Source organism: Stenella coeruleoalba (genome assembly GCF_951394435.1).
Source record: "Stenella coeruleoalba genome assembly, chromosome: 9".
NCBI classification, from domain to species: domain Eukaryota; kingdom Metazoa; phylum Chordata; class Mammalia; order Artiodactyla; family Delphinidae; genus Stenella; species Stenella coeruleoalba.
In genome coordinates, this window is record NC_137155.1 from 90,443,655 (window position 1) to 90,467,379 (window position 23,725).

General features: G+C 44.5%; 1 protein-coding gene across 1 annotated transcript in view; it reads right to left on the bottom strand.

The window, feature by feature from the left end:
- Window positions 1-23,725, bottom strand: part of ATP6V0A4 (ATPase H+ transporting V0 subunit a4) — an 84,074-nt gene that overhangs the window by 28,637 nt on the left and 31,712 nt on the right. The window contains exons 3-11 of the mRNA XM_079931127.1: window positions 18,618-18,751; window positions 16,967-17,045; window positions 16,594-16,688; window positions 9,721-9,846; window positions 9,102-9,196; window positions 7,769-7,895; window positions 5,490-5,572; window positions 4,967-5,060; window positions 2,527-2,739 (exon numbers count right to left, since the gene is read on the bottom strand). Coding sequence (XP_079787253.1) covers window positions 2,527-2,739; window positions 4,967-5,060; window positions 5,490-5,572; window positions 7,769-7,895; window positions 9,102-9,196; window positions 9,721-9,846; window positions 16,594-16,688; window positions 16,967-17,045; window positions 18,618-18,751 — 1,046 coding nt within the window. The remainder of the gene's footprint in view (window positions 1-2,526; window positions 2,740-4,966; window positions 5,061-5,489; window positions 5,573-7,768; window positions 7,896-9,101; window positions 9,197-9,720; window positions 9,847-16,593; window positions 16,689-16,966; window positions 17,046-18,617; window positions 18,752-23,725) is intronic.

Here is a 23,725-nt window from a genome sequence, read left to right on the forward strand (position 1 = left end):
CTACTCCAGACCGCGTAATCCTTCTTTTAATAAAACAAACAAAAAGCACTACTTTCGTCATGTTACCCTCCTACTCAAAAATCTTCAAAGGCTTCCTGTTACCTAAAGAATGAAATCAAATCTCTTTGGTCTTATAATCCAGACTTCTTTACAACACTGATTTAATCCTGTATTCACACCTTCACCCGCACTACTTCTCCATGGAAATCAGCCAACTCCACACTAGGCTTCTCTCTTCTTCCCTTCTCCAAGTATTAACAATTCTCCAGCTCACCCCCCAGGAACCTTCTGGTCACTCCAAACTCCAGCAGCGCTTACCACCTGTACACTCAGTACAACTTAGCACCAACTAAACGAGTGCTCAGCCGTCCTCCTAGCAACTCGATGACGTAGGTATCACCACAAGCCTCACTTCACAGATGAGGAAACTAAGGGGCCGAGAGATTAAGTAACTTCCCCAAGGTCACCCAGCAAGTCGAGGAGATCCTCACTCCATTTTTATATGCCTTTTCATACGTGTGATTATGATCTCCTTGAGGGCAAGGACTGTGGCTTCCTCCTTTTTTCTAAACATGTCCTCCAGGAGCTGACACAATGCCTGGCATGGAGTAAGTATCTTTTGCTTATGTGATGATGATAATGATAGCCACTCCCTTCCACTTCTCTCCTCACCTCCTACCCACACAGGTCCTCTACTCCGATCTCGGGAAGTAATTATCTCAGAGGACTGGAGATGCTGTAGAAATGGTCCCAAGTAGCCCTGTAGGAGTCTGGCCCCTTCACGATTACAGGATGTCACTGTTGGGTTCAGACCCCTGCGTTAGGGCAGCCTTCTCCCACAGCCCGCTGTCTGCCCCACACGGCAGTGAAATGTTTCTAAAACACAAACTGGACCATGTCGCTCCGGCACAGGAAGGTACACCACTAGAGTCCGTCCACCAGCACCTGCCCTGCAGCCTCTCCCCGACCTTACTCGAAGCCTTTCAACTTGCCGCGCCCCAGCTCCAACCACTGGCCACCCCACCTCTCTCCACCTGCCCACTGACCGCCCTTCCACGGCTCAACCTGTGCACTCCTCTGGGAAGCAGCTGCCCCTCCCAGTCTGGGTGAAACGCTCTGTGTAAGTGCCCCATTTGGGTAGTTACTGGACCATGATGTGGGGACATTCAAATCCTACCTCCTGGCTAACTAACCGGGGTCAAGTTACTTCCACTCTCTGTGCCTCGGTTTCCTCATCCGTACAGAGGGGATACAGATAGCTCCTATCTCCTCATCCAACCCGACCTCCAGGTTGGGTCCCTTCAGACCCTTCAGCCTGAAAGCTCTTCCTCCCACCCTGCCTCATCTTCCCATGACGTGCAGGAAAGTCTGCTCCAGTGCCAGCTGCTCAGAGGGGCCTTCTCCCCAACAGCCCTAGAACGGTATTAGAAAGACCTAAAGCTTCAGGGCCCCAAAGGCCAAGCCATGCGTTCCTCTGCTCCCACCAGGTACGCCACCCACTTAACAGGAAAGGCTCCCCACCTAGCCAGTTCTCCCAGCAGACAGACCAACGGCACACTGCCCAGGCTTCAACCTGATGAGTTTCACCTCCCTGCCACCCCAGAAAATCATTCAAACAAGCTAATAATCACATTCTCCCATGGAAACAGGGGTCCCCCTATCCTCCTGTCACTATAAAGCCTGCCTCTCCTATAGCTCCTGCTGATTCATTCTGCTCCCAAGTGCAGGTCCCAAGTGCAACCTCCACGTGGTCCCGTGTGACGTGCAGTGTCCTCCCCTGGGCTGTGAGTATATGTGACAAACTGTGGCCAACCTCATCTGGCCAGTATCAGGTGTCGTCTGTTTGGCCACCTTGCAATAGTTAGGGCAGAGGGTCCCTTCTTCACCAATGGGGTGAATAGGTGATCAGACAGGCCCCTCACTCCCCACACCCTTCACTTTCCCCCTGCTTTACTTCCCATTCACCATGATTTCACTGCCTGAAATCACATTACTTAGGGACAAGCCTGCTGTCTATCTCCCTTTCGAGAAAGTCTATCAGAGCAGGGCTTTGTTCTGCCAGCACAGCCCTAGATCAGTTCCTGGGGCACAGTGAACACCTAGAGGGATGACTCAAGAGCGCGGTGAGAGTTACAGAAGGTGCGCTGCGTGCTCAGCACAGCGGCTGGCACAAGGGAGCAATCCACTCCCTGCATTCCAGCTGTTATTGCACGTGCCTGGTTATCTGTCTTTCCAGCCAGACAAAGGTGGTATCTACAGACATAACTAGCAGAGTGACGGCACATCAGTGCCCAGTACACACTTGCTAAGATCAAAGACATGGTGCATGTTTATCAAACGCTGAGAAGAGCGGGAGTTTCTGACACGCGCCCACGCCCTGGGTAAGGACCGAAGGCGCAAAGATAAAGGAGACAATCCTACCAGGTGAGGTTCGCTTGACTTAGGAGGCTGACCAGCTGAGGGCCTGGCAGAGAGGCTGCTCAGGCTGGATGTGACTCCCCGCCTCCCGCTCCACGCGCCACGCACCATGCCTTGCTCCAGTGCCCTCCTGATGCGCACGGCGTCTGCCACCGGGAACCAGATCTCAGCGATGACGCACTGCTGGGTGACGTCGATGTTGCACATGTTCAGGACGTGGTAAATGGCCTTCATCTTGTGCACTTTGATGACCCAGGAGTGCCAGCTGGCAGCTGCTTCTTGCAGGAGGTGCTGACGGTGAGACTCTGTCTGTGTTATGACCTGGGCAAAAAATACCAACAGCAAAACAAGGGGCACTCATGGAGATGCCGGACAACGTGGCAACAATGGAGGCTCATGGGCCATGGAGGCGTCCTCTGCTCCTGGCCCCCTCCTCCGGCCTGCAACTCTCTCCCGGCCTTTCACTCTCACGAGCAGTTTATCTCCCCCACTAGAGGTTAAAACGCTCAGGCAAGGACTATATCTTCCTTTTCTTCTAAATTCCTTACAGTACTATTGCGATGTATTGAATTGTGTCCTCCCCAGAAGACGAGCTGAAGTCCTAACCCTGGTAACTGTGAATGGGATCTTATTTGGAAATAGGGTCTTTGCAGATATAATCGAGTTAAAATGAGTTCAGAAAATGAGGCGTAGGGTGGGCGCTATTCCAGTGTGACTGGTGTTTTTATAAGAAATTTGACATGGAGGCACACAGGGAAGATATGTGTGATGCAGGCAGAGACCACAGTGATGCAGCTACAAAGGAAGGACCATCAAGGACTGCTGACAACGCCAGAGGCTAGGAAGATGCCTTAGTCAACTCGGGCAGCTATAATGAAATACCATAGACTGGGTACCTTATAAACAACAGAAAGTCTTCACAGTTCTGGAAGCTGGAAGTCTGAGATCAGAATGCCAGCACGGTTGGGTGAAGGCCCTCTTCTGGGTTGCAGACCTCAAATTCTAACTTCACATGGCAGAAAGCGCAAGCAAGCTCTCTGGGGTCTTTTTTAGAAGGACACTAATCCCATCCACGAGGACTCCACCCTCACGACCTAATCACCTCCTGGAAGGTCCCACCTCCCAACACCATCACCTTGGGCATTAGGTTTTTGACATTCAAATTTGGGGGCAATACAAACACTCAAACCACAGGAGATCGGGTAAGGAAGGATCATTTCCTAGTGCGTTCAGAGGAAGTCTGGCTCTGCTGGCACCTTGATTTCAGACTTTTCACCTCAGAACTGTGAGAGAATACATTTCTGTTGTTTTAAGCCTCACAGTTTGTGGTAACTTGTTATAGCAGCAATAGGAAACAAATACACCTATCAAAATGCCTTACATACATAACCTCTCCAATAAATGACAAATAAATGAATGAATGAAGGAATGAATAGGCAATTTGGCCCCCACAGAATTTATTTAGTGGAATTAGTTTTTGTTCTGGTGATACAACACAGAAACCCTCTTCAGTAACCTCTACACGGGGCTACTCGAGTCATCCGAAATGTAAGTTTAGCATAACTTCCATTCTCCTCATGCAGTTTTCATAAAATCCAGCAGAGTATTTGGGGGGAAAGGACTTCAAGGGTAATTGCTTCAGGGAACCACGGTCTCCCTGACAAGTGACAAAGAAGGAACAGAGAGGACTAGAACAATTAAACACAGCTTTTCCTGGGAAGATAAAGATGTTTGTTAGCCTAGGAGTTTCGAAAAACACACACACCTAATTTCCAAAGATACTCATTGAGGACCTAGAGCTGTGCGGACCAATACAGCAGCCGCATTTTATACAAATAAAAATCCCGCCCCCCAGTTGCACTAGCCACGATCCAAGTGCTCCGTGGTCACATGTGGCCCATGGCTGTCGCACTGGACTTGCAGGTTATATAACATTTTCACCACCACAGAGGGTTCTATTGGACAGGGCTGGTCTGGAATAGGCGATTTGCTGTAGGCCCAGCTCCTTTCAGTGACTACTTGCAAAGCTTATTGAAGAAAATCATATGTGTTGAGAGCCATCCCAGCTGATGACAGATTCGAGAAGAGGATATGAACTGGGGGCGTGTTCATATGTGAAACTAGACTCACTGTCTTGACAGAATTAATTGCTTGGCTCACACAACTGGGCAATTCCGCGGAAAAAGAATCAGCAAGACTGGCTGGTCGACTTAATTGGCTAGTGAGTTATATCACAGATGCGGCCTAGGCCAGTCTGGCAATAAAGGGCTCCTTTTATCAGACTGGGGTGGGCACCTGCAGGTTGACCAGGGCTGTGGTTAATTCTAAGCCCAGGCAAAGCATCACTGACATGCAGAATCATCACCGTGAGCTTAGTGAACACTGTTCCCTAATTATGAAGCCTCCTGCCGCAACAGCCAGAAGAGCATAGCAGACATTCCAGCCGGCCTTGGAGCAAGGGCCCTGGGAGACAGGACTTATAAGGAAACGGCAGACGTAGCCCATCGGCAGCCCCCGCTCGGGTCACCAGCCCGAACGCCTCACTCACAGTGATTAAATCTTCCAGCCTCATGTTGACACCATCCAGCATCTCTCTGCGCTCCGACGCCGGCTCTGGGCAGGGGTATATGGTGGCTCGAAACCTGTGTTTCATACATTTCAAAGGACACACATGGGTTATTGCCAAGAAGCCTTCTGCACATCCTTTTCCGCTAACCCGTCATTTGCCCACTTCGGTTAGATGACCGCCTTCCCCTAGGTTCTACGTATTGTACTCCATGTATTGCACGCACCCTGACCTAATCCTGACCCAAACTGCTGATGAAAAGAGCCCTTGGGCTTCCCTGGTGGCGCAGTGGTTGGGAGTCTGCCTGTCGATGCAGGGGACACGGGTTCGTGCCCTGGTCCGGGAAGATCCCACATGCCGTGGAGCGGCTGGGCCCGTGAGGCATGGCCACTGAGCCTGCGCGTCCGGAGTCTGTGCTCCGCAACAGGAGAGGCCACAACACTGAGAGGCCTGCGTATCGCAGCAAAAAAAAAAAAAAAAAAAAAAGCCCTTAATAGCCACTTACCCATCACAAATCTTCTTGATTTTCTGCCTGAGCTGCTCTCCTTGATAAAATATGATGAATATATTCTTTTTAATTTCTTCTCTCTGGAAAATCAAAACAGTAAAAAATATATTTTTAGAAAATTTTAAAATTTTCTAAATTTAAAATTGGAAAACTTAAACTTCTCCCAGTTGATTGAAGTTTGTAACTCATGACGGTTGAGGGCAAGGCCACTGAGGCAGGCTGGGCGGGGCCCCCAGGAAGGCCGATGCAGCCTTAAAGGGACCACCTTGCTGTTTGCTACACTATTTGGATGACAGCTGAGCCTTGTGTTCAGCTCTAAGCCCTGTGCTTAAGAGGTGTGTTAAGAAAACACCCAGAAGAGAGGGACCAGGATGCTGCAAGGCTTAAAATAAAAAGAGCTGACCTAGCTCACCGGAGTTAACTCATACACAACATTGACATTTCAGCGGGGACTGGGTGTTTGATATTTAACAAAGGTAGAGCCAGGTCTAATGTTGGACTCACACGCTCACTGTATGCCCGTACGAACCCTGATTAAATGCAATTTAAAAGTCCAAGTTTGACATTTCACAAGAAAGGAAAAAATATGCATTTCACAAGAATATCTGGATAAGTTCAACTTTTACTGTAAGCAAAGAAATGTGCTGTTTTACTCTATTTAGTTTGGGATGGGGAGGTAAAGGCAAAATGAAACCCATCGTTGGAAAAGCGGTAACAAATCCAACGCACTCATCACACACCACTCGGGTGTCATGTATCTTTGGAATCAGGTACGACCCCACTGAAAAGCCATGTGTCAGGACCTATCGAGGGTCATGAAAATGCTCACACCCTTTAAGCCAGCAATCCTATCTCCTGAATTCATACCACGGAAATACTTCAAAATAAAAATCCACATGCATGAAGATGCTTATCATAGTGTCTATATTCTGGAGAAAAATTGGAAATAAAGTATCTAATAATAGACAGTTAACGTCCCATCAACTCAATGGAAATATGAGGCACCAACTGAAAATAATAGCAGAACGAACTGTCTCTTTGCTAGTTGCTCATGGGGGCAGGGAAGTATTTCAGGATTTGGGGAACTGCCTGCTTTACATTATGTGAAGGAACAAAGGTTCCTTCAACCATGGAGTTCACCCCTAGTCCTTTGCTGAATCTCTCAGATCCTTCTTTGTCTCTGGATCCACCAGAACCAGGAATCCATTCTGATCTCATGCTATCTGTTCAGTGATCTTCAATGTCATGAGGCTAAAGTCATCTTACTTTGTAAATACTCTCTCTACCACCATGACTATTCCATGTCAAAACACGATTGTGAAAAGGAATGATTCAATGTCGAATTTTAAAATAATATTTATAAATGGCACATAGTAATACAGGAGGGCATTTATGTTATTTAAATCAAGAGAAGGCCAAAAAAAATGATTTCCATGCTATTACTACAACCATATTAAATTACACCTGCTTACGGCTATGGACTAGAGAGAAAGAGGACAAGAAAAAAATAAAGACATTAGAATGGTAATGCGTTTTTTTTTTTTTTAAAACAAGTGCTTTTTTCTTATTTTAAATTGTATGTGTTTTAACAGTGAAGTTGTTTTCCATGAAATAAAACTTAAAATTACATTTTTTTAGCCTCTACGATAGACAAGATTATGACTCTTTTAGAAATAAGCCCAACTTCTTGGAATTAAAAAGTAAGTGGATTTAAACACTAGCCGGAAGGGTGGAGGAAGCATACCCTACAGACTTAGTAGCGATGACCGTGTGGCACTCAGTGAAGGGGACCCTCGAAATCTTCGTTCGAAGTGTGTGGCCCACTGACTACCAGCAACTAACTGCAAGCTGATTCGAAATTCCGGCTCCCGGGCACCACCACCCACTGAACCAGAATCTGTCGATACACTGAACAAGATCTCATGCTCCCATGAACACTGGAGCTTGGGACGCACTGACCTCAATCAGTTCTCAGTGCTGTGTGATGAAGACACAGCTGCCACTCCACGTGGCACTGCCACAGCTAAGTTTCCAGGAACTGGTACAGCTACGGTGTTTGGAGGAATGAACACTTACGAGGTGTTAACAAGACTCAGTCCTTTCATGGGTATTTTTTAAAAGGAGGGGCTGGGGAGGAAAAAAGAAAAGAAAGGAGAAAAAAAGGAAATAGATGTTAGCTTCATAGAGCTAAAGACTCAGTGTTTGAGAGAATGAAACCCTTCTGGTGGGGCTACAGAAAATTTCAGAAAACATTTCCTGCAGCCTGAGATACCCACTGTAACGGGATCTTCCAGAACTGTGTCCATCTCACTGAACTTTAAGTAGATGTTTCCTCGGCAAATTCGCCACAGCAGCCTCTCAAAGGAAGCCATCCTCTCCCGGTTGACCACACCAGCCGTGAACCTGGGCAGTCAGAAGAGGACATATTACTGAGGCACAGGGTGCGGGGTGCAGAGAAAAGGCCCTGCAGGATAGGAAGATGTGCTATCACAAGGGGGAGGACCACCTTCCCTCTGAGCGGGAGGTAAGGACATAGCCCTGATGGGCAGGGGCCACAAGGCCACTCTGGATCCCAGCCCCAACTTTCCCCAAGTCCCTTGTGACCTCCTGTTTCCTTTGACATGTCCGGGTTTCCTTAGTCATCCCAATACTATACATTCACTTATTTGCAATTAAAAATACGATAGACCATTCATTATAGCATTGTAGCTAAAGGGAACAAGTGTTCAATCTGCTCAACGATGGTCTCTATGAGTTTATACAAATAAGGTACTAAAACTGAAACATATATATTGATTTCTAGACACCTCTGCTTTTGCAGCCATCTAGGTATCTAGATAATTTCTGATCCGAACTTTTCAAATGAACTTTAGAATGGTTACTTTCACTGGCCTATTACTTTAAATGTACATGGATTCTGTATTACCTTCTGATCAAATATTTTCAATACATATTTTCCTTGCCATTTCAAATTCAATGTCTAGTGCCTCAAATAGCATGCCCCCAAGTACCTATTGAATAAAAAACTAGAATTCTAAAACTCACTTTCATCAGTTTTACTTGGACACTGAATGAAATCCCACCATTTTGAATCACCACACATTCTGGTGGGTGTTATCACATCCTATTACCTCTACTTGTGGAAGACACGATTGCATAACCACCTCATCGCTAATTACACTCAAACTTCACGCTCCAAATCTATTTTATCACCAAAACAGTATTTCAGAGACAAGGAAAAAAAAACATGTATCCCATAATTGTTCCAAAGCCAGGGAACAGTTGTGAAACCCCATCTAAACAATTATCACTACATCCTTCCCACGTGGAGACAATACACACATCGCACTCTTCAGACTCAAGAAGGTCAGTATCACCATAAACAAGGTAACACTACCTGCAACTCCACTAACCTGGTCAGGTTAGACTTGGGTTTATTACTGGTGGAGGCCTTACAGTCGTGTGAAAGAGTCCTCATGCCGGTCGCTATTTGTCCATTCATTCATTCATTCACTCACTCAAACACTCAGGGAAATGTTGCACCGGGCACTGAGCTACGGACCAGGGAGCCATCTACACATAACCTTCAGAGCAGAGAGTTTCACTAACCCCAGCTTTCCACTCATGTATGCAGGTGTAGGTCTTAACTCCAGGAGACCAGAAGTGTCTTCCATAAAGAAATCATCAGCTAAATTGGTTTCCGTCTGAAAGTCAAAGAATCACTATTTTCATTTAAATGTATTTAGACTACCTTAAAACCACACCTCATAGTTTTGTCTGCTTTTAATGATATTTCAATTTTCCACAAATAGTTAGAATTCAAAAGGTAGACTGCTTAGACCTGATCTATTTTTCTGTTTTAAATAAAGATTTATGTGTGTGTCAAAAAAAAAAAAAAAAAAGGTAGAGTGCCCCTTGACAGGTCAAAAAGCTTCCGCAGTCTCTTCCTACCAAAATCCCAAACCTGCTCAGACTAACTGGTGCTTTTTTCTGACTTCCACTTCCGTCTGGGCCATTTGGGGCACATACTTTTTAGTGAGCGCCTTAATATTTTTGCATTCATTTCAACCAGTACCACATGCCACCCTAACCCTCCCCCTCCCCCTCGGCCCAGCCATGTGACAGAAACAGCGCAATTTATTCATATTCCAAACCAGCCAGTTGTCGATATGGAAATTTGAGGTTCTGGGGGAAAAGGCCCTTGAATAAATAGTCCCCAAATTACAACCTCAAAGAAGTCCTGGGTTTTCTTCAGGAGATGTTTGAATTCAGTCAGTTCTAGGAAGCTTTTCTTCAAAGCCTGATAGTTCTCATTGGCTTCCTGTAACTCTCCTTCCAGTTTTTCTAGAGCAGTCTATGCAGGAGGGAAAAGAAAGTAAGCCGGGCAGAAAGCACTATGACATTTCCTGTACATTAACCGTAACGGATAACTAAATACCAAAGTGGTATTCAGTGCATCACAAGGTAGCTTGAAGTTGAGAGGCCTGTTCAGTCAAACTCAGCAAGATTGTAGAGCTGTAAGTAAAGCCACTCACAGGAGTTCTCGCATCAAATGGGGAGGATCAGAAAACAATCTGGGGGAAGGGACGTTAGCTGCATGAGGAAGTGAAGGCATTTCAGCAAGTCACGTCTCTTCCCCCATTTTAAACACTGAATGGGGAAGCTGGAGTAAATTTACATGTTGAGAATTCCTTCTGCCCCAAACACGTTGTAGTGATAAAATACAAAATATATTTTCTCATAAGATATAAAAAGAGAAACCACCAGTTCTGAGTTGGGGGGGCCTGGAGAACCAGGTACAAGCAAGTGAAAAAGGCAACACAGAGAAGGGTGAGCACAGAAGGCAAGATGACAAAAACGAAGAAGAAACCAATCTCCCTTTCAAGTGAGGCTACAAAAAGAATATGGCTCATGAAGAAATCTAATGATAGGAAAAGCCACCAACAAAATCAACAATCAGAACACAAAATCGCAGTGGGTGGAATTATTTTTACAGAATAGTCTGAAAGAGTTTTGAATGTTCGAAGAGATAAACAAAAGTATTACTTCCACTAAAAAGTAAAACAAGAAATTACTAAACAAACATGTCATAAAATGAAAGAACAGGAAGTATTAAAAAAGAACTACTTAGAAGTCTTAAAAATGTAACATACAGCTACTGAAATTCAAAATCCAATAGGTGAGTAGGGACTTCCCTGGTGGTGTAATGGTTAAGACTCCGCACTCCCAATGCAGGGGGCCTGGGTTTGATCCCTGGTCAGGGAACTAGATCCCACATGCATGCCACAACTAAGAGTTCGCATGCCACAACTAAGGAGCCCTTGAGCCGCAACCAAGACCCAGTGCAACCAAATAAATAAATATTAAAAAAAAAAATCCAACAGGTGAGGATCAACTCTCTACTGGACACAATTTGAGATTTAGCAAATAATGTTAAAATATGAAAGCTCATTTCTCATTCATCCAATATCCATCAACAATAGAATGGATAAAGTGTGGTACATTAAATAAAAGAAACACTACCCAGCAGTGAAAATGAATTAATTTCAGAAACATGAAAAATACAAAATTCAGGTAGTGATTATCTCCAAGGGAGGAGGGGAGGGGTGAGATGAGGGGCACACAGAGGGCTTTAAGAGCATCACTGCAGTCACCTTTCATCTTATACAGGGTGGTGACACTTGATATTTGCTATATCATTATTCTTTGTACCATACATGTATTTTCTAAAAATCCTAATACACCAATTATTTAATAAAAACAATTACAAATAAATCCATACTTAAACACATGGTAGTGAAACTATAGAACAAAGACAAAACCTTAAAGGCCATTGAGGGAAAAAAGACATATAATCCACAAAGGAAGGAGCATTGAACCAGCAGCAGATTTTATGGGAAAAATTTACTAAGCGTGTATCTCCAGATGTTAAGCTTAACTATAATCTACAGCTTTCAACCCAAGAGAAGGGTGAAAAGGGTTGAAGGGTATTACAGAAAGGCAGGAAAGGGGAGGAAAAAAACAAAGGCATGGTATAACAAAGAGTCAGTAACTCAGTAATCACAATAAATGAAAATGGATTAAGGTCACCTATTAAAAGACTGACAGTATCATTGCTGATGTTTTAAAAATCCATCTAAGAGACACCCTTACCAAAGAAATTAAACAAACAAAAAATAAAAAGATATCCATGCAAATGTTAGTTCCTATCTTCTAAAAAAAGCACCTTAATATCAGACAAAATTGAATATTTAACATTTTTCAAACATACTTTAGTAGGGAGACTACATAATGAACCCACACACTGGTCACCCAGCTTCAATTGCATCCCATTCCTTCCCCTCTCAAAAACAATCACTACCCTGAATTTTGAACACTGACTATAGGTGGCACAAGTTGGGGAAAAAAATGAAATCCTCATTTCTTTTTTTTTTTTTTATAAATTTATTTATTTATTTATTTTTGGCTGCATTGCATCTTCGTTACTGCACGCAGGCTTCAGTAGTTGTGGCACGCGGGCTCAGCAGTTGTGGCTCACGGGCTCCAGAGCGCAGGCTCAGTAGTTGTGGCTCATGGGCCCAGTTGCTCCATGGCATGTGGGATCCTCCCGGACCAGGGCTCGAACCCATGTCCCCCGCATTGGCAGGCGGACTCTCAACCACTGCGCCACCAGGGAAGCCCCCAAATCCTCATTTCTTAACCATCTGCTCTATCCATTTAATGATTCCATTAAAAGTAATGCTGCCATTAAAAATATTTTGGAGGACTATGCAGTATCTAAGAAGTGGTTTACAACATGATGGTAAATGGAAAAGTAGAAAACTATAATGTATATTATGGATACGTAGTTATAAAAAATACAACTGGCAAGAATAAAAACAGAAAAATTAAGTCAGTTTATGCTGAGATGGCAGATTTGTGGGTAGATTTTATTTCCTGAATTATTATTCCCTCTAGGATTGCTACGAAAGCCTCTTTAGAAATTCTGCAAGGCAAGGGCCCAAGCCACTGTGTACTACTGCCAGGATTCTCCTTTCTAGGAATGTGGGAGGAACACTCAAGTCACTGCCAGATCAGCTGAATCAACTAACCAACCCCCGTGATCAGTGGTAAGACAGATATTACTCTCATAAGCACATGTTGTTTTAATTTCATCTTTACAATAAATAGTATCTAGAAGGAAAATACTGAGCAAAGACTGTTGGCACGCATCTGACTGCCCCTTATCTAACTGGTTATTATTACAAATGTGTACAGTTTCAAACCAACCAGTCAGCCCATAACAAACTCACTGGGATGAAGTGATTTTTTAAGCTCCTGTCTAAAACATATAACCAATGTCAATTTGGAAATAAAAATACTTGTTACCTGTTTAACAAAAGCAAGAGCCTCCATGCGTGTCAAGTTTCAATGTAATAACAAAGAATATCTGCAATTATTTGAAAAGGCTGTTAAAATTCTCCTCCCTTTTCCAACTACCTATTGTGCAAGGCTGAATTCTCTTTACATACTTCAATGAGAATAACATATCCCAACAGATTCAAAGTAGAACAGACATGAGAAGTCAGTCTTCTATTAAGCCATGCATTTAAGAAATCTGCAAACAACCTCACTCTTTTCACTGAAGTTTTTGTTTTGGAAAATACAATTATTTTTCGTTAAAAAAATGTTAACATGTAATGAGATATTGTTATTTTTAAATGAGTTACAGTAAGTCACCTACTTACCAATGAGTTCTGTTCCAAGAGCGCGTTTGTAAGTCCAATTTGTTTGTAAGTCCAACAAAATTAACCTAGGTACTCAACTAACAACACAATCGGCTATGTAGTACTGTATTGTAATAGGTTTATAATAGTTTTCACACAAATAATACATGAAAAACAAACACAAAAAATAAAAAATACATTCTTAATCTTACAGTACAGTACTTTGAAAGGTACAACTGTACAGTACAACAGCTGGCATCCAGAGGCTGGCATCGAGTGAACAGGCAAGAAGAGTTACTGACTGGAGGAGGGAGAGGAGGTGGGAGATGGTAGAGCTGAAGGACTGTCAGCAACAGGAGACGGAGGGCGAGCTGCCATTTCACTCACGCCTGACACTGATGGCACAGGTTCTGGTTCTTTGCTGGAACCAGATGCACGTTCGCATCTTTGAAAGTTTGCAACTTGAAGGTTCGTATGTAGGGGACCCACTGTAATAACTATTTTGCTTTTTTTCAGCTTTAGTTCCTAATGCAGTAATATCAGTAAATATAACCCTCATAAATAAAGCTCTTTGGGATCCTCAATATCGTATAAGAGTATACAGTCAAGGGACCTGCCCGAGGACAGTGGAGGACTTGAGAGGTAGGACAGGAGAGCGGGCTTTGCTGCCAGGATGGGCCTGACATAGGCAAGAAGGGAACCATCATACATTCTCAAGCAGGGAAGTGACAAGATAGAGCGACACCATGACAAAAATTAGGCTGGCGGTAGGGAGGCAGAATGGACTGGAATGAAAAGAGGATGAAAAAGATTATACATATGGATAACTGAGCCACTTTGCTGAACGCCAGAAACTAACACAACACTGTAAAAAAAAAAAAAAGAATGAAATAGTTAAGAAGAAAGTTGGAAAACTAGGAAAACTTCTGCCAAAACTCAGAAATAAGATTAGAGTGACTTTGCAGCAACATGGATGGACCTAGAGATTATCATACTAAGTGAAGTGAGTCAGGCAGAGAAAGACAAATATAATATGATATCACTTACATGCAGAATCTAAAAAAAGATACAAATGAACTTATTTACGCACACAGGCATAGAAAACAAATTTAAGGTTACCAAAGGGGAAGGGGAGGAGGGATAAATTAGGAATTTGAGATTAACAGATACACACTACCATATATAAAATAGATAAACAACAAAGTCGTACTACATAGCACAGGGAACAATGTCTTCTAATAACCTATTATGGAAAAGAACCTGAAAAAGAACATATATGTGTATATGTATAACTGACTCACTTTGCTGTACACCAGAAACTAACACAACATTGTAAATCAACCATACAGTCAATTAAAAAAAAAAGATTATGGTAAAAACATGAGCCATTAAGATATCTCACAGTCCACAAGATCAGCTCTAGGTGTTTGGGAAGGTAAGGGGGATAACAGCCGGGGTGGGGAGCTGTTGATTAACAGGGCTGGTATTAGAAGACTAGTGATAAGACTGAAACTGGAGATGACTTTATGGAAATCCGATTCATATGGATTAAAAACGTTCTCCCCAAACATCCAGATTTTAATAAGACAAGATACAAAATATTTCCTAGGGGAGTTGCCAGCCTCATATTTCTGTTAGAGGATCTAGATTTATACTACTGATGGCTCCAACAATGTCAAGAATTTTAAGTTATCTTAAAAGAAAACAAAAAACAAATGAGAAAACCCAGCCAGAGATAAGGTTCAACTAGGTGAAGCTCCTCCTTACCTGCCTGCCTCCCTTAGGGAGCCCTTCCTCCTCTGACAATAAAAAGTCCAATTTTTTTTTATCAAAATCTACAGGGCTGGGACTTCCCTGGTGGCACAGTGGTTAAGAATCCGCCTGCCAATGCACAGTACATGGGTTCGAGCCCTGGTCCGGGAAGATCCCACATGCCACGGAGCAACTAAGTCCGTGCGCCACAACGACTGAGCCTGCGCTCTAGAGTCTGTGAGCCACAACTACTGAACCCGTGTGCCACAACTACTGAAGCCCACGCGCCCAGAGCCCGTGCTCTGCAACAAGAGAAGCCACCACAATGAGAAGCCCGTGTACCTCGACGAAGAGTAGCCCCCGCTCACCGCAACTAGAAAAAGCCCGCGCGCAGCAACGAAGACCCAACGCAGCCAAAAATAAATAAATAAATTTATTTTTAAAAAAAGATCTACAGGGCCTTCTGGGATCTGGCTCTGCCTACCTTTCAGCATCCTCTCCCTCTGCCTCACCCTGCCTTCTCCACCACCTGCTCTAGAGGGCTCCTAGAGGGCAAGGCCACGTTTCACTTCTCTCTAAGGAGCCCTGTGCGTGGCAGGTACTCAGTGTTTTATAAAAGCAACTAGACAGAAAGGGGAAAGAAAGAGGAAGGGCCTCACCGGCCACAGTGACCTTGGCTAAAGAAAACTGCTGTCTTCTCACACTCGACCTCAGGAGCCAGTCTGAGGAGAGGCCTCAATCCAGACTGGAACAAATGCATCAGCTATTTCCCACCACACAGATAATTAGAAAACAACCCATTGGATCCAGCAATTCCACTTCTGGTTATTTTATCCAAAGGAAATGAAATCACTATCTTAAAAAGATATCGACATCCCCATGTTCACTGCAGAATTAACAATAGCCAAGACATGGAAAAACACAAGTGTCCACCAACAGATGCGTGGATAAAGAATATGTGGTATATATACACAAAGGAATATTATTCAGCCATAAAAAGGGAAGGAAATCCTGCCATTGCGACATGGATGTACCTCGAGGGCATTCTGCTAAGTGAGGTGAGTCAGGTTGAGAAAGACAAATACTGTATGATCTCACTTACATGTGGAATGTGGAGCCTAAAAAGAAACTAAACTCAGAGATACAGAGAATAGATTGGTGGTTGCCAGAGGCGGGGTGAGGGGGGGGTGGGTGAAATGGGTGAAGGGGATCAAAAGGTGCAAATTTCTGGTTATAAAATAAGTCCTGGGAAAGTAATGTACAGCATGATGACTGTCGTTTTAAAAAAGAAGAAAGAAAAAAAGAAAACCTCCCACTGTGCCAGTGTAAGGTCTGTTCAGTGGCATCATATAGACAAAACTTTGCTACCTGTCAGAATCTTATGTCCCAAAGGAAACCACTCCTCAAAGTGGAGTGAGCCTCCCTAGGGCTACGTTGAGAAAGAGAGCTCTCTCCTGGATCAGGGAGAGTGACTCTAAAAATTGCACCATGGGATTTTCCTGGGGGAGTAACACTGAAAAGTGGAACAACACATAAATCCGCCTCCCCGCCTTCAGCAACGGGTAAAGGGCCCATGAGAGGCTTGCAGAGGCCCCAGGAGACAGACGTCGTGACTGTCCTCAGTAAAGTCGCAAAGAACCTACCTCCAGGGTAATCATTTCCCGTGGGAGAGGGGTCGACGGGGACTTCTCAGGCACCTGAATCTCAATCTCATTTTGCATCTGATCTTCCAGAAAACCTGAGGGACAAAACCCCACCAGAGAGCCCGAGGTGATTGTATTTTCTCATACCTACGAAATGGGGTCAAGCAGGACAGGTGCCTTTCCCAGCTTAGCTGCCTGAATTGCCCTGGGGACCTGCCACAGCACCTGGATCCCATCTCTAACCTCCCCGACCCATCTCCAGGATCACCTAGAGTAGCATTACAAATAGGGGCAGATTACAGGACATCAGCCCTGCAAACCATTTCCCTCCCTGCCAGTTCACTTTTAGACAGCAAGCAGAAAATTGGCTCACGGAGGATTCTCTCCAGCGATTCACACCTTCTGACTTCATTCACAAATTTCCTTTGGAAGCGGCTCTCATTCACATTTAACTAGAAGGGCGGTGGGGGGGGGGGGGGAAGAAACCACAAGGCACACATTAGTAGCAGCTGCTGCCAACATATTCTCTTTGGTTATTTTATTATATTTTTTTAATGCTGGAGAATGTTGCTGGAATCGTCTTAGGACTAGATACTTCTGTGCACAAGACAGGAGAGTTCCAGGCAAAACACACCTTGATGTTCTTACACTCAACCCCCCAAATGCCTTAAGCTCTGGCCTCCTTAGACTTCTAAGAGTCCTCCTGTAGCTAAGGTTTCCTTATTTTTAGCTGCACTGACTATCCAAATTGCCTTGAATTCCTCAATGGAGTCATGCATATGGCAGGACCTTGAAAACTGCACAGCTCCCTGCAATGTATCCCTGTCTTCAAGAAAAAGTCAGCGTCCTTGTGGTGGTGACTTCACAGCTCAGCCCAATAAATGTTATTGAGGAACTGCCCCATGTCAGGTCCTGAGCTAGGAACTAGGGCCACAAAGAACAAGACATGACCCTTCTCTACAGGGCTTACTTTTGACCCTGACCTTAGTGAGAAAATAAAGAGTTCAATTTTCTAAATTGGATTCAAAAGATTTTGGTGAGGATCTAAACTGCCTCTGGGAAATGATAACCCAACATCATACTCAAGACACTCCAATAGTGACAGATGGTGAACAGACTTCTCATGGTGATCATTTTGAAATGAAAAGAAATACCGATATCCTGGTATCATTGTATACCAGGAACTAACATAGTCATAGGTGTAGGTCAATTTTACTTCAGAAACAAACCAACTCATAGAAAAAGAGATCAGATTTGTGGTTACCAGAGGTGGGGGGTGAGGGAACGGAGAAATTGGATGAAGATAGCCAAAAGGTACAAACTTCCAACTGTAAGATAAACAAGTACCAGGGATGTAATGTACAACATGGTAAATTATAACTAACACTGCTGTATGTTATGTATGAAAGTTAAGAGAGCAAATCCTGAGTTCTCATCACAAGCAAAAAAAAAAATTCTATTTAATTTCGTATCTATAGGAGATAATGGATGTTCACTAAACTTACTGTGGTCGTCATTTCATGACGTATGAAAGTCAAATCATTATGCCGTACACCTTAAACTTACACAGTGTTATAGGTCAATTATATCTCAATAAAACTGGAAGAAAAAAAAAAAGAAACAGTCTAGCCCAAGAATGTCACTGCAGAGACTGTGGACTCCAGGATACTTTTTCCTCAGACTAACTAGTCAGGAAGAATTGGTTTCTGCCCTGAGAAAAAGGTTGGTAATCCATGTGCCCATTGGATACATCAAATGTTCTGAAGATGGTACATCAGAAAATAAAATACAGTGCCATCTTTGTGATTAGAGTTTCAAAACATTCCTAGAGAGGAGACACATAGGGAGGAAGGGAGAACATGTTTGCACGTCACTTGCCCAGTGTTATCGCAAATCCTAGCCAGAAGAACTAGAAACACCGAATTCCATCTATTCCAGCCCAGGGCTCTTCTCCCTGAACTTTGTTCACTACCAAGAAGTGGAAACTCCACCTTCTTCTGGTCTCCAAAGAATGCAGTACTTACATCTTTGAACTGAACCAATCCAAGCTCTCCAAGCTCAGCTACACAGCAATATGCAGCCTCAACCTGGAGGAAGAGCTGTGACAAACACATCTCCTCACTTCGGAATATGGACGCCATCTTGACCCAGCCTTGGTCTGCCGGAGACAAAGGTATTTGAGGTAACAAATGGGTGAAAACCTTAGGACGAAAACTGGTGTCAGTTGTGTCAAATTAAAATCCAACAGAACTAAAAAATGCAACAGGAATCACTCCTGATTTTAAAAATATTAACAAAAACAAGGTAGCAATTTTCACCACCTATTAGATTGGCAAAAAATTAAAAGATATGATTAAAAACACACGTTTGTGGAGAGTATGGGGAAGCAGGCATTTTCATACACTTAATACTTGAAGTGTTACATTTGTACAGCTTTTTAGAGAGCAATTTGTCAATATCTACCAAACTTTATATTACTCATATCCTTGACCCAAGATTTCCACTGCTCTTCACCCAGCTAAACTTGGAGATGTATGGGGAAACAGACTCACAAGGATGTTTCTGATAATACTGTGTATACTAATTATAATAAATAGACCTAACCTAGATATCCATCAACAGGGGGAATGATTCAGCGGATACAACAGAACCCTGTGCAGTCAGCAGGAATTTTTAAAAAAATCTGTATGTCCTCTATAAGGAAAAAGGATATTCACCTAGAATCCATTCTCATCCAAGACCCAAGATACTGCCCTATTGCTGCCAAACCCAATTGTCTTCCTCAAAGTCCAACCTTTTGGAAGAACTGTCACACCTCCCAGAGGGAGTCCCTTTTCCTTATCATTTTATAATATATAATCTACTATTTGCCAGACACTGGGTTTATCCTTCCTGTTTTAATCCTTCCATTGTCCCATTTTCCCACAGGATAAAGTCTAAAACCCTTGACGTAGCCAGCAAAGGGCTGCGTGCGTCGTCCGGCCTCGGCCTTCCCCTCCAGCTTCACAGAATTTCTCCTTCTTACCCTAGATTTAGAACCTCAACTGCTTCCTCCCCACCCTGCTTTCCCCACACCGCGCATACTCCTGTCATTCCTCCCTCTGGGTGTCAGGATCCTCTTCCTCCATAAGCTTTCCAATCCCCAGCACTCCCAGTGAACTTAGCCCCCTCCTATATATTCCTCCCAGAATATAATCATATGCAATTACTTGCTTAGTGTCTGTTTTGCCCACTAACCAGAAAAATCCATGAGGTCAGAACTCTGTGTTTTTCACTCCATCACCAGTCTAGCTCAATGCCAAAGAAGGTGCTCAAAAAACGTTTCCCGATTTACGGACTAGAGGCTAACCCTCATCCCTCCCTCCAGAATGCAGAGTCTGGTTTTCCATTTTTGCCTTTTGACACCGAGATGAAGGAATTTTTCATCCTGCCAATTCTGGTAACTACGGCGATGTTTTCATAGCAACGAGACGGAAAACATTAGCTTCTTGCAGACCAAAGAGCACAAGGTAGAGACCCTTCCTTCCTACCCAGCCTTGTCCGAGCAGGTCCTGGGCGCGGGTCTCCCGCGGCTTCCTTCGCCGGACCCCGAGCAGTCAGCACGGGCCGCAGCGGCCGGGCCGGGTGTGTCGGGCTGGCGAGCGGCGGGCCGGATGGGACCAGCCTGGCCGGGGACTCCGCAGGCGACCTCCCTGCGGCGACGGCCGAGCCCCTCCTGCGGCTTCTCCTCCCCGGGCGCCCGCAGAGGCCGGGAGGCGGCTCTGTTGTACCAACACCGACCTGTCCGGAGCGAGGACAAACCTGCTCCGCAGGCCGGCCCTGCTCAAACCCCCTCCCTCTCCCCGCCCCACCTGTGCCCTCGGCCATGACCTTGGGGCCCCACCAGGAAGCAGTGACTTTCTTCCCTGAGGAAGAAACCTACCCCCCAGTGAGCGGAGGGTTTGGGAAGTGGTTGCTCGAGGCCTCAGAAGGGCCCCAGAGACAACTTCCTGCGTATCTACTGCGCACATTAAAACACTCCTTTTCGGTGGAGAAATGAAATAACATTTAAAAATGGTTTTGGAAAAACAAACAAACACACACTCACTACCCTACCAACAATTTCAAAAACACTTAACTTTCAAAGGAGAATAGACAAACAAATCCATCTATATAGCCTATGGCTAAAATTCAGCTTCCAGGTGGCCCAGGTAAAGAGACGGAGCCAGTTGAGAGATTCCTTCTTTCCTTACTGAGGTTTGCTGTCTTTCCCATTTATCTGGTGGAGGGGTGAGGGGCAGAAGAGTGAGCCAAGGCCCTGGGTGCCTGTAAAATGTACCCTAGACTGAGGAGCGTGCTTTTTGGTTTTTTACACTTTGTTATGGAAAAATTCAAGCATCTGCACAAGTACAGAGGATAGTATAAGAACCCCCCATGTACACACCAGTCAGCAGCAGCAGTTGTTGAATTTTGTATCATCTAATTCCCACCCACTTCTCCTACCCACTCTGGGCTATTTTGAAGCAAATCTCACACATCACATTTTTCTTTCAAAATATTTGAATATCAAAATATTCAAAAGATAAGGATTCTTCCGTGTATCTGTTACACACACACACACACACACACACACACAACACTATGGTCACACCTAAAATTCAACAATAATTCCTTAATATCAAATAGCCCATCAGTGTTCACATTTCCCAGGTTGTCTGGGATTTGCCTTTTTAGTCAGCCCCTCAGGTGATTTTTGTGTATGATCAAATTAGAACCATTGCTTTTGAGAACACAGGGTGAAAAATCTAACTTTAGCCTGGGAGGAAGCAGAGAGAAGCAGGGTGTAGGCAGTTTGGAAACAATCGGCTAAGAAGAAGCAGCAATTTTGCCCCTGGGGCAGTGGAGGACCGGTATTAAGCCAAACTTGACCACACCCACCCATCTCAACAGGGCAGATCCACTCAAGAGTCCAGACTCACCTGGGCAAAGTTTCAAAGACTGAACTCAGCATTCGCAAAGCAGAGCAGGAAGATTAGAACTGAAAACTTCCCAAGCCATCATCAGTGTTGACTCTTCCTCTCCCATCAGATAAGATCGGGAAGCAAGACAGCCCCTGCCCCAATTAGTGCCTCCCTCTTCTTGCCCCTCCCCCTGCCCACCTCCCTTCTGCTCTTCACCCCAGCTGGGAGTGCTGTGTCTCCCGGTCAGTGGGTGGAACAGTAGCTCCCAAAGGTCCTGGTGCCCAGGAGTCACTGAGAAGCATATAGAGAAAAAAGTACATCCTGGGCTTCCCTGTGGCGCAGTGGTTGAGAGTCCGCTTGCCGATGCAGGGGACACGGGTTCGTGCCCCGGTCCGGGAAGATCCCACATGCCATGGAGCGGCTGGGCCCGTGAGTCATGGCCGCTGAGCCTGCGCGTCCGGAGCCTGTGCTACGCAACGGGAGAGGCCACAACAGTGAGAGGCCCGTGTACCGCAAAAAAAAAAAAAAAAAATAGTACATCTTGATGGTTAAGAGCAGAGTCAACATCCAAACTGCCTGGGTCAGGGGCCCATCTCTGCCTTTTAACATGTGTGACCTTGGGGAAGCTATTTAGCCCCAGGCCCTCAGTGTCCTTATCTGTAAAATACAATAGGATCTTAGATATTTATTTAGCATGTGGAAATATAGGAGGGAGAGGTTATTTTCAGGTTTGCTATTTTTTCTCCTAGAGCCCCAAATCAAAGGTGCAGAAGGCCAACATGCTCATATGACACTGGCAGGACGCTGAATTAGTACAACCTGGGGAACTCCCTGGCTGTCCAGTGGTTAGGACTCCGAGCTTCCACTGCTAGGGAGTGGGTTCGATCCCTGGTCGGGGAACTAAGATCCCATGTGCCACGCAGCAAGACTAAAAAATATAAATAAATGAGTACAATCTGTCTGAAAGTCAATTTGCTTGTCCTTTGACCCAATAATCCCACTTTTGGAAGTTCATCCTAAAAAAAAAAAAAGTAAGGATGTAAACCAAAATTTAACTACAATCATATTGTCTGTAATAAGCATGTAATTGTAAAAGACCTGAATTCTTTCATCCATTCAATAAATATTTATTGAGAGTCTATTATGTGCCACTCTGTTCTGGGCTCTGAGGATAGGGTGGTAGATAAGAGACAAGGTCTTCCCCTCATGAAGCTTACGTCCAGATGGAGGGAGACAAACAGTAAACAAGTAATAAGTTAGCAAGATATTGAGGATTATGAAAAGTGTAATCAAAGGAAGATAGGCTTTAGAGAAATGAAGAGAGATCATTTTAGACAAATGGTCAGGGAAGAGCTCTCTCATTTGAGAGGAGGTGGCATTTGAGCTGAGGTGTGGAAAATTTTTAAATGAGCCAGTTTTGCAAAACGAAGCTGCTAGAAGGGTATTCTAGGCAGCAGGAACCCCAAGGCAAGAGCAGGGGTGTGACATCATCGCAATAGCTAATATATCTATTGAGTGCTTGCCATGTGCTGGGCATTGTTCTCATGGCTGTAGAACACAATTAAATACTTTACATGTGGACTTTCCTGGTGGCAGTGGTTAAGAATCCGCCTGCCAATGCAGGGGACACGGGTTCGAGCCCTGGTCCGGGAAGATCCCACATGCCACGGAGCAACTAAGCCTGTGCATCACAACTACTGAGCCTGCGCTCTAGAGCCCACGAGCCACAACTACTGAAGCCGACAGATCTAGAACGCGTGCTCAGCAACAAGAGAAGCCACCGCAACGAGAAGCCCGCGCACCACAACAAAGAGTAGCCCCTGCTCGCCGCAACTGGAGAAAGCCTGCATGCAGCAACGAAGACCCAACACAGTCAAAAATAAATCAATTAAAAAAAAAAAACTTTACGTGTATTAGCCCATTTAACTTTCTTAATAACTCTATGAGGTTGGCAGTGTTCTTATTCTCATGCTACACATGAGGAAATAGAGGCACAAAGAAGCTAAGTCATTTGTCCAAGGTCACACAGTCACTTATGACAGGTCATCTGACACCAGAGTCCTTGTTTACAACCACTGCATGGTATTGTCTCACACCTTCTAAAAAAATTAACTCAAAATGGTCTAGAGATAAGTTGAAAACATAAAACTCTACAACTTTTAGAAGAAACACGGTAGAACACTTCTAGAACT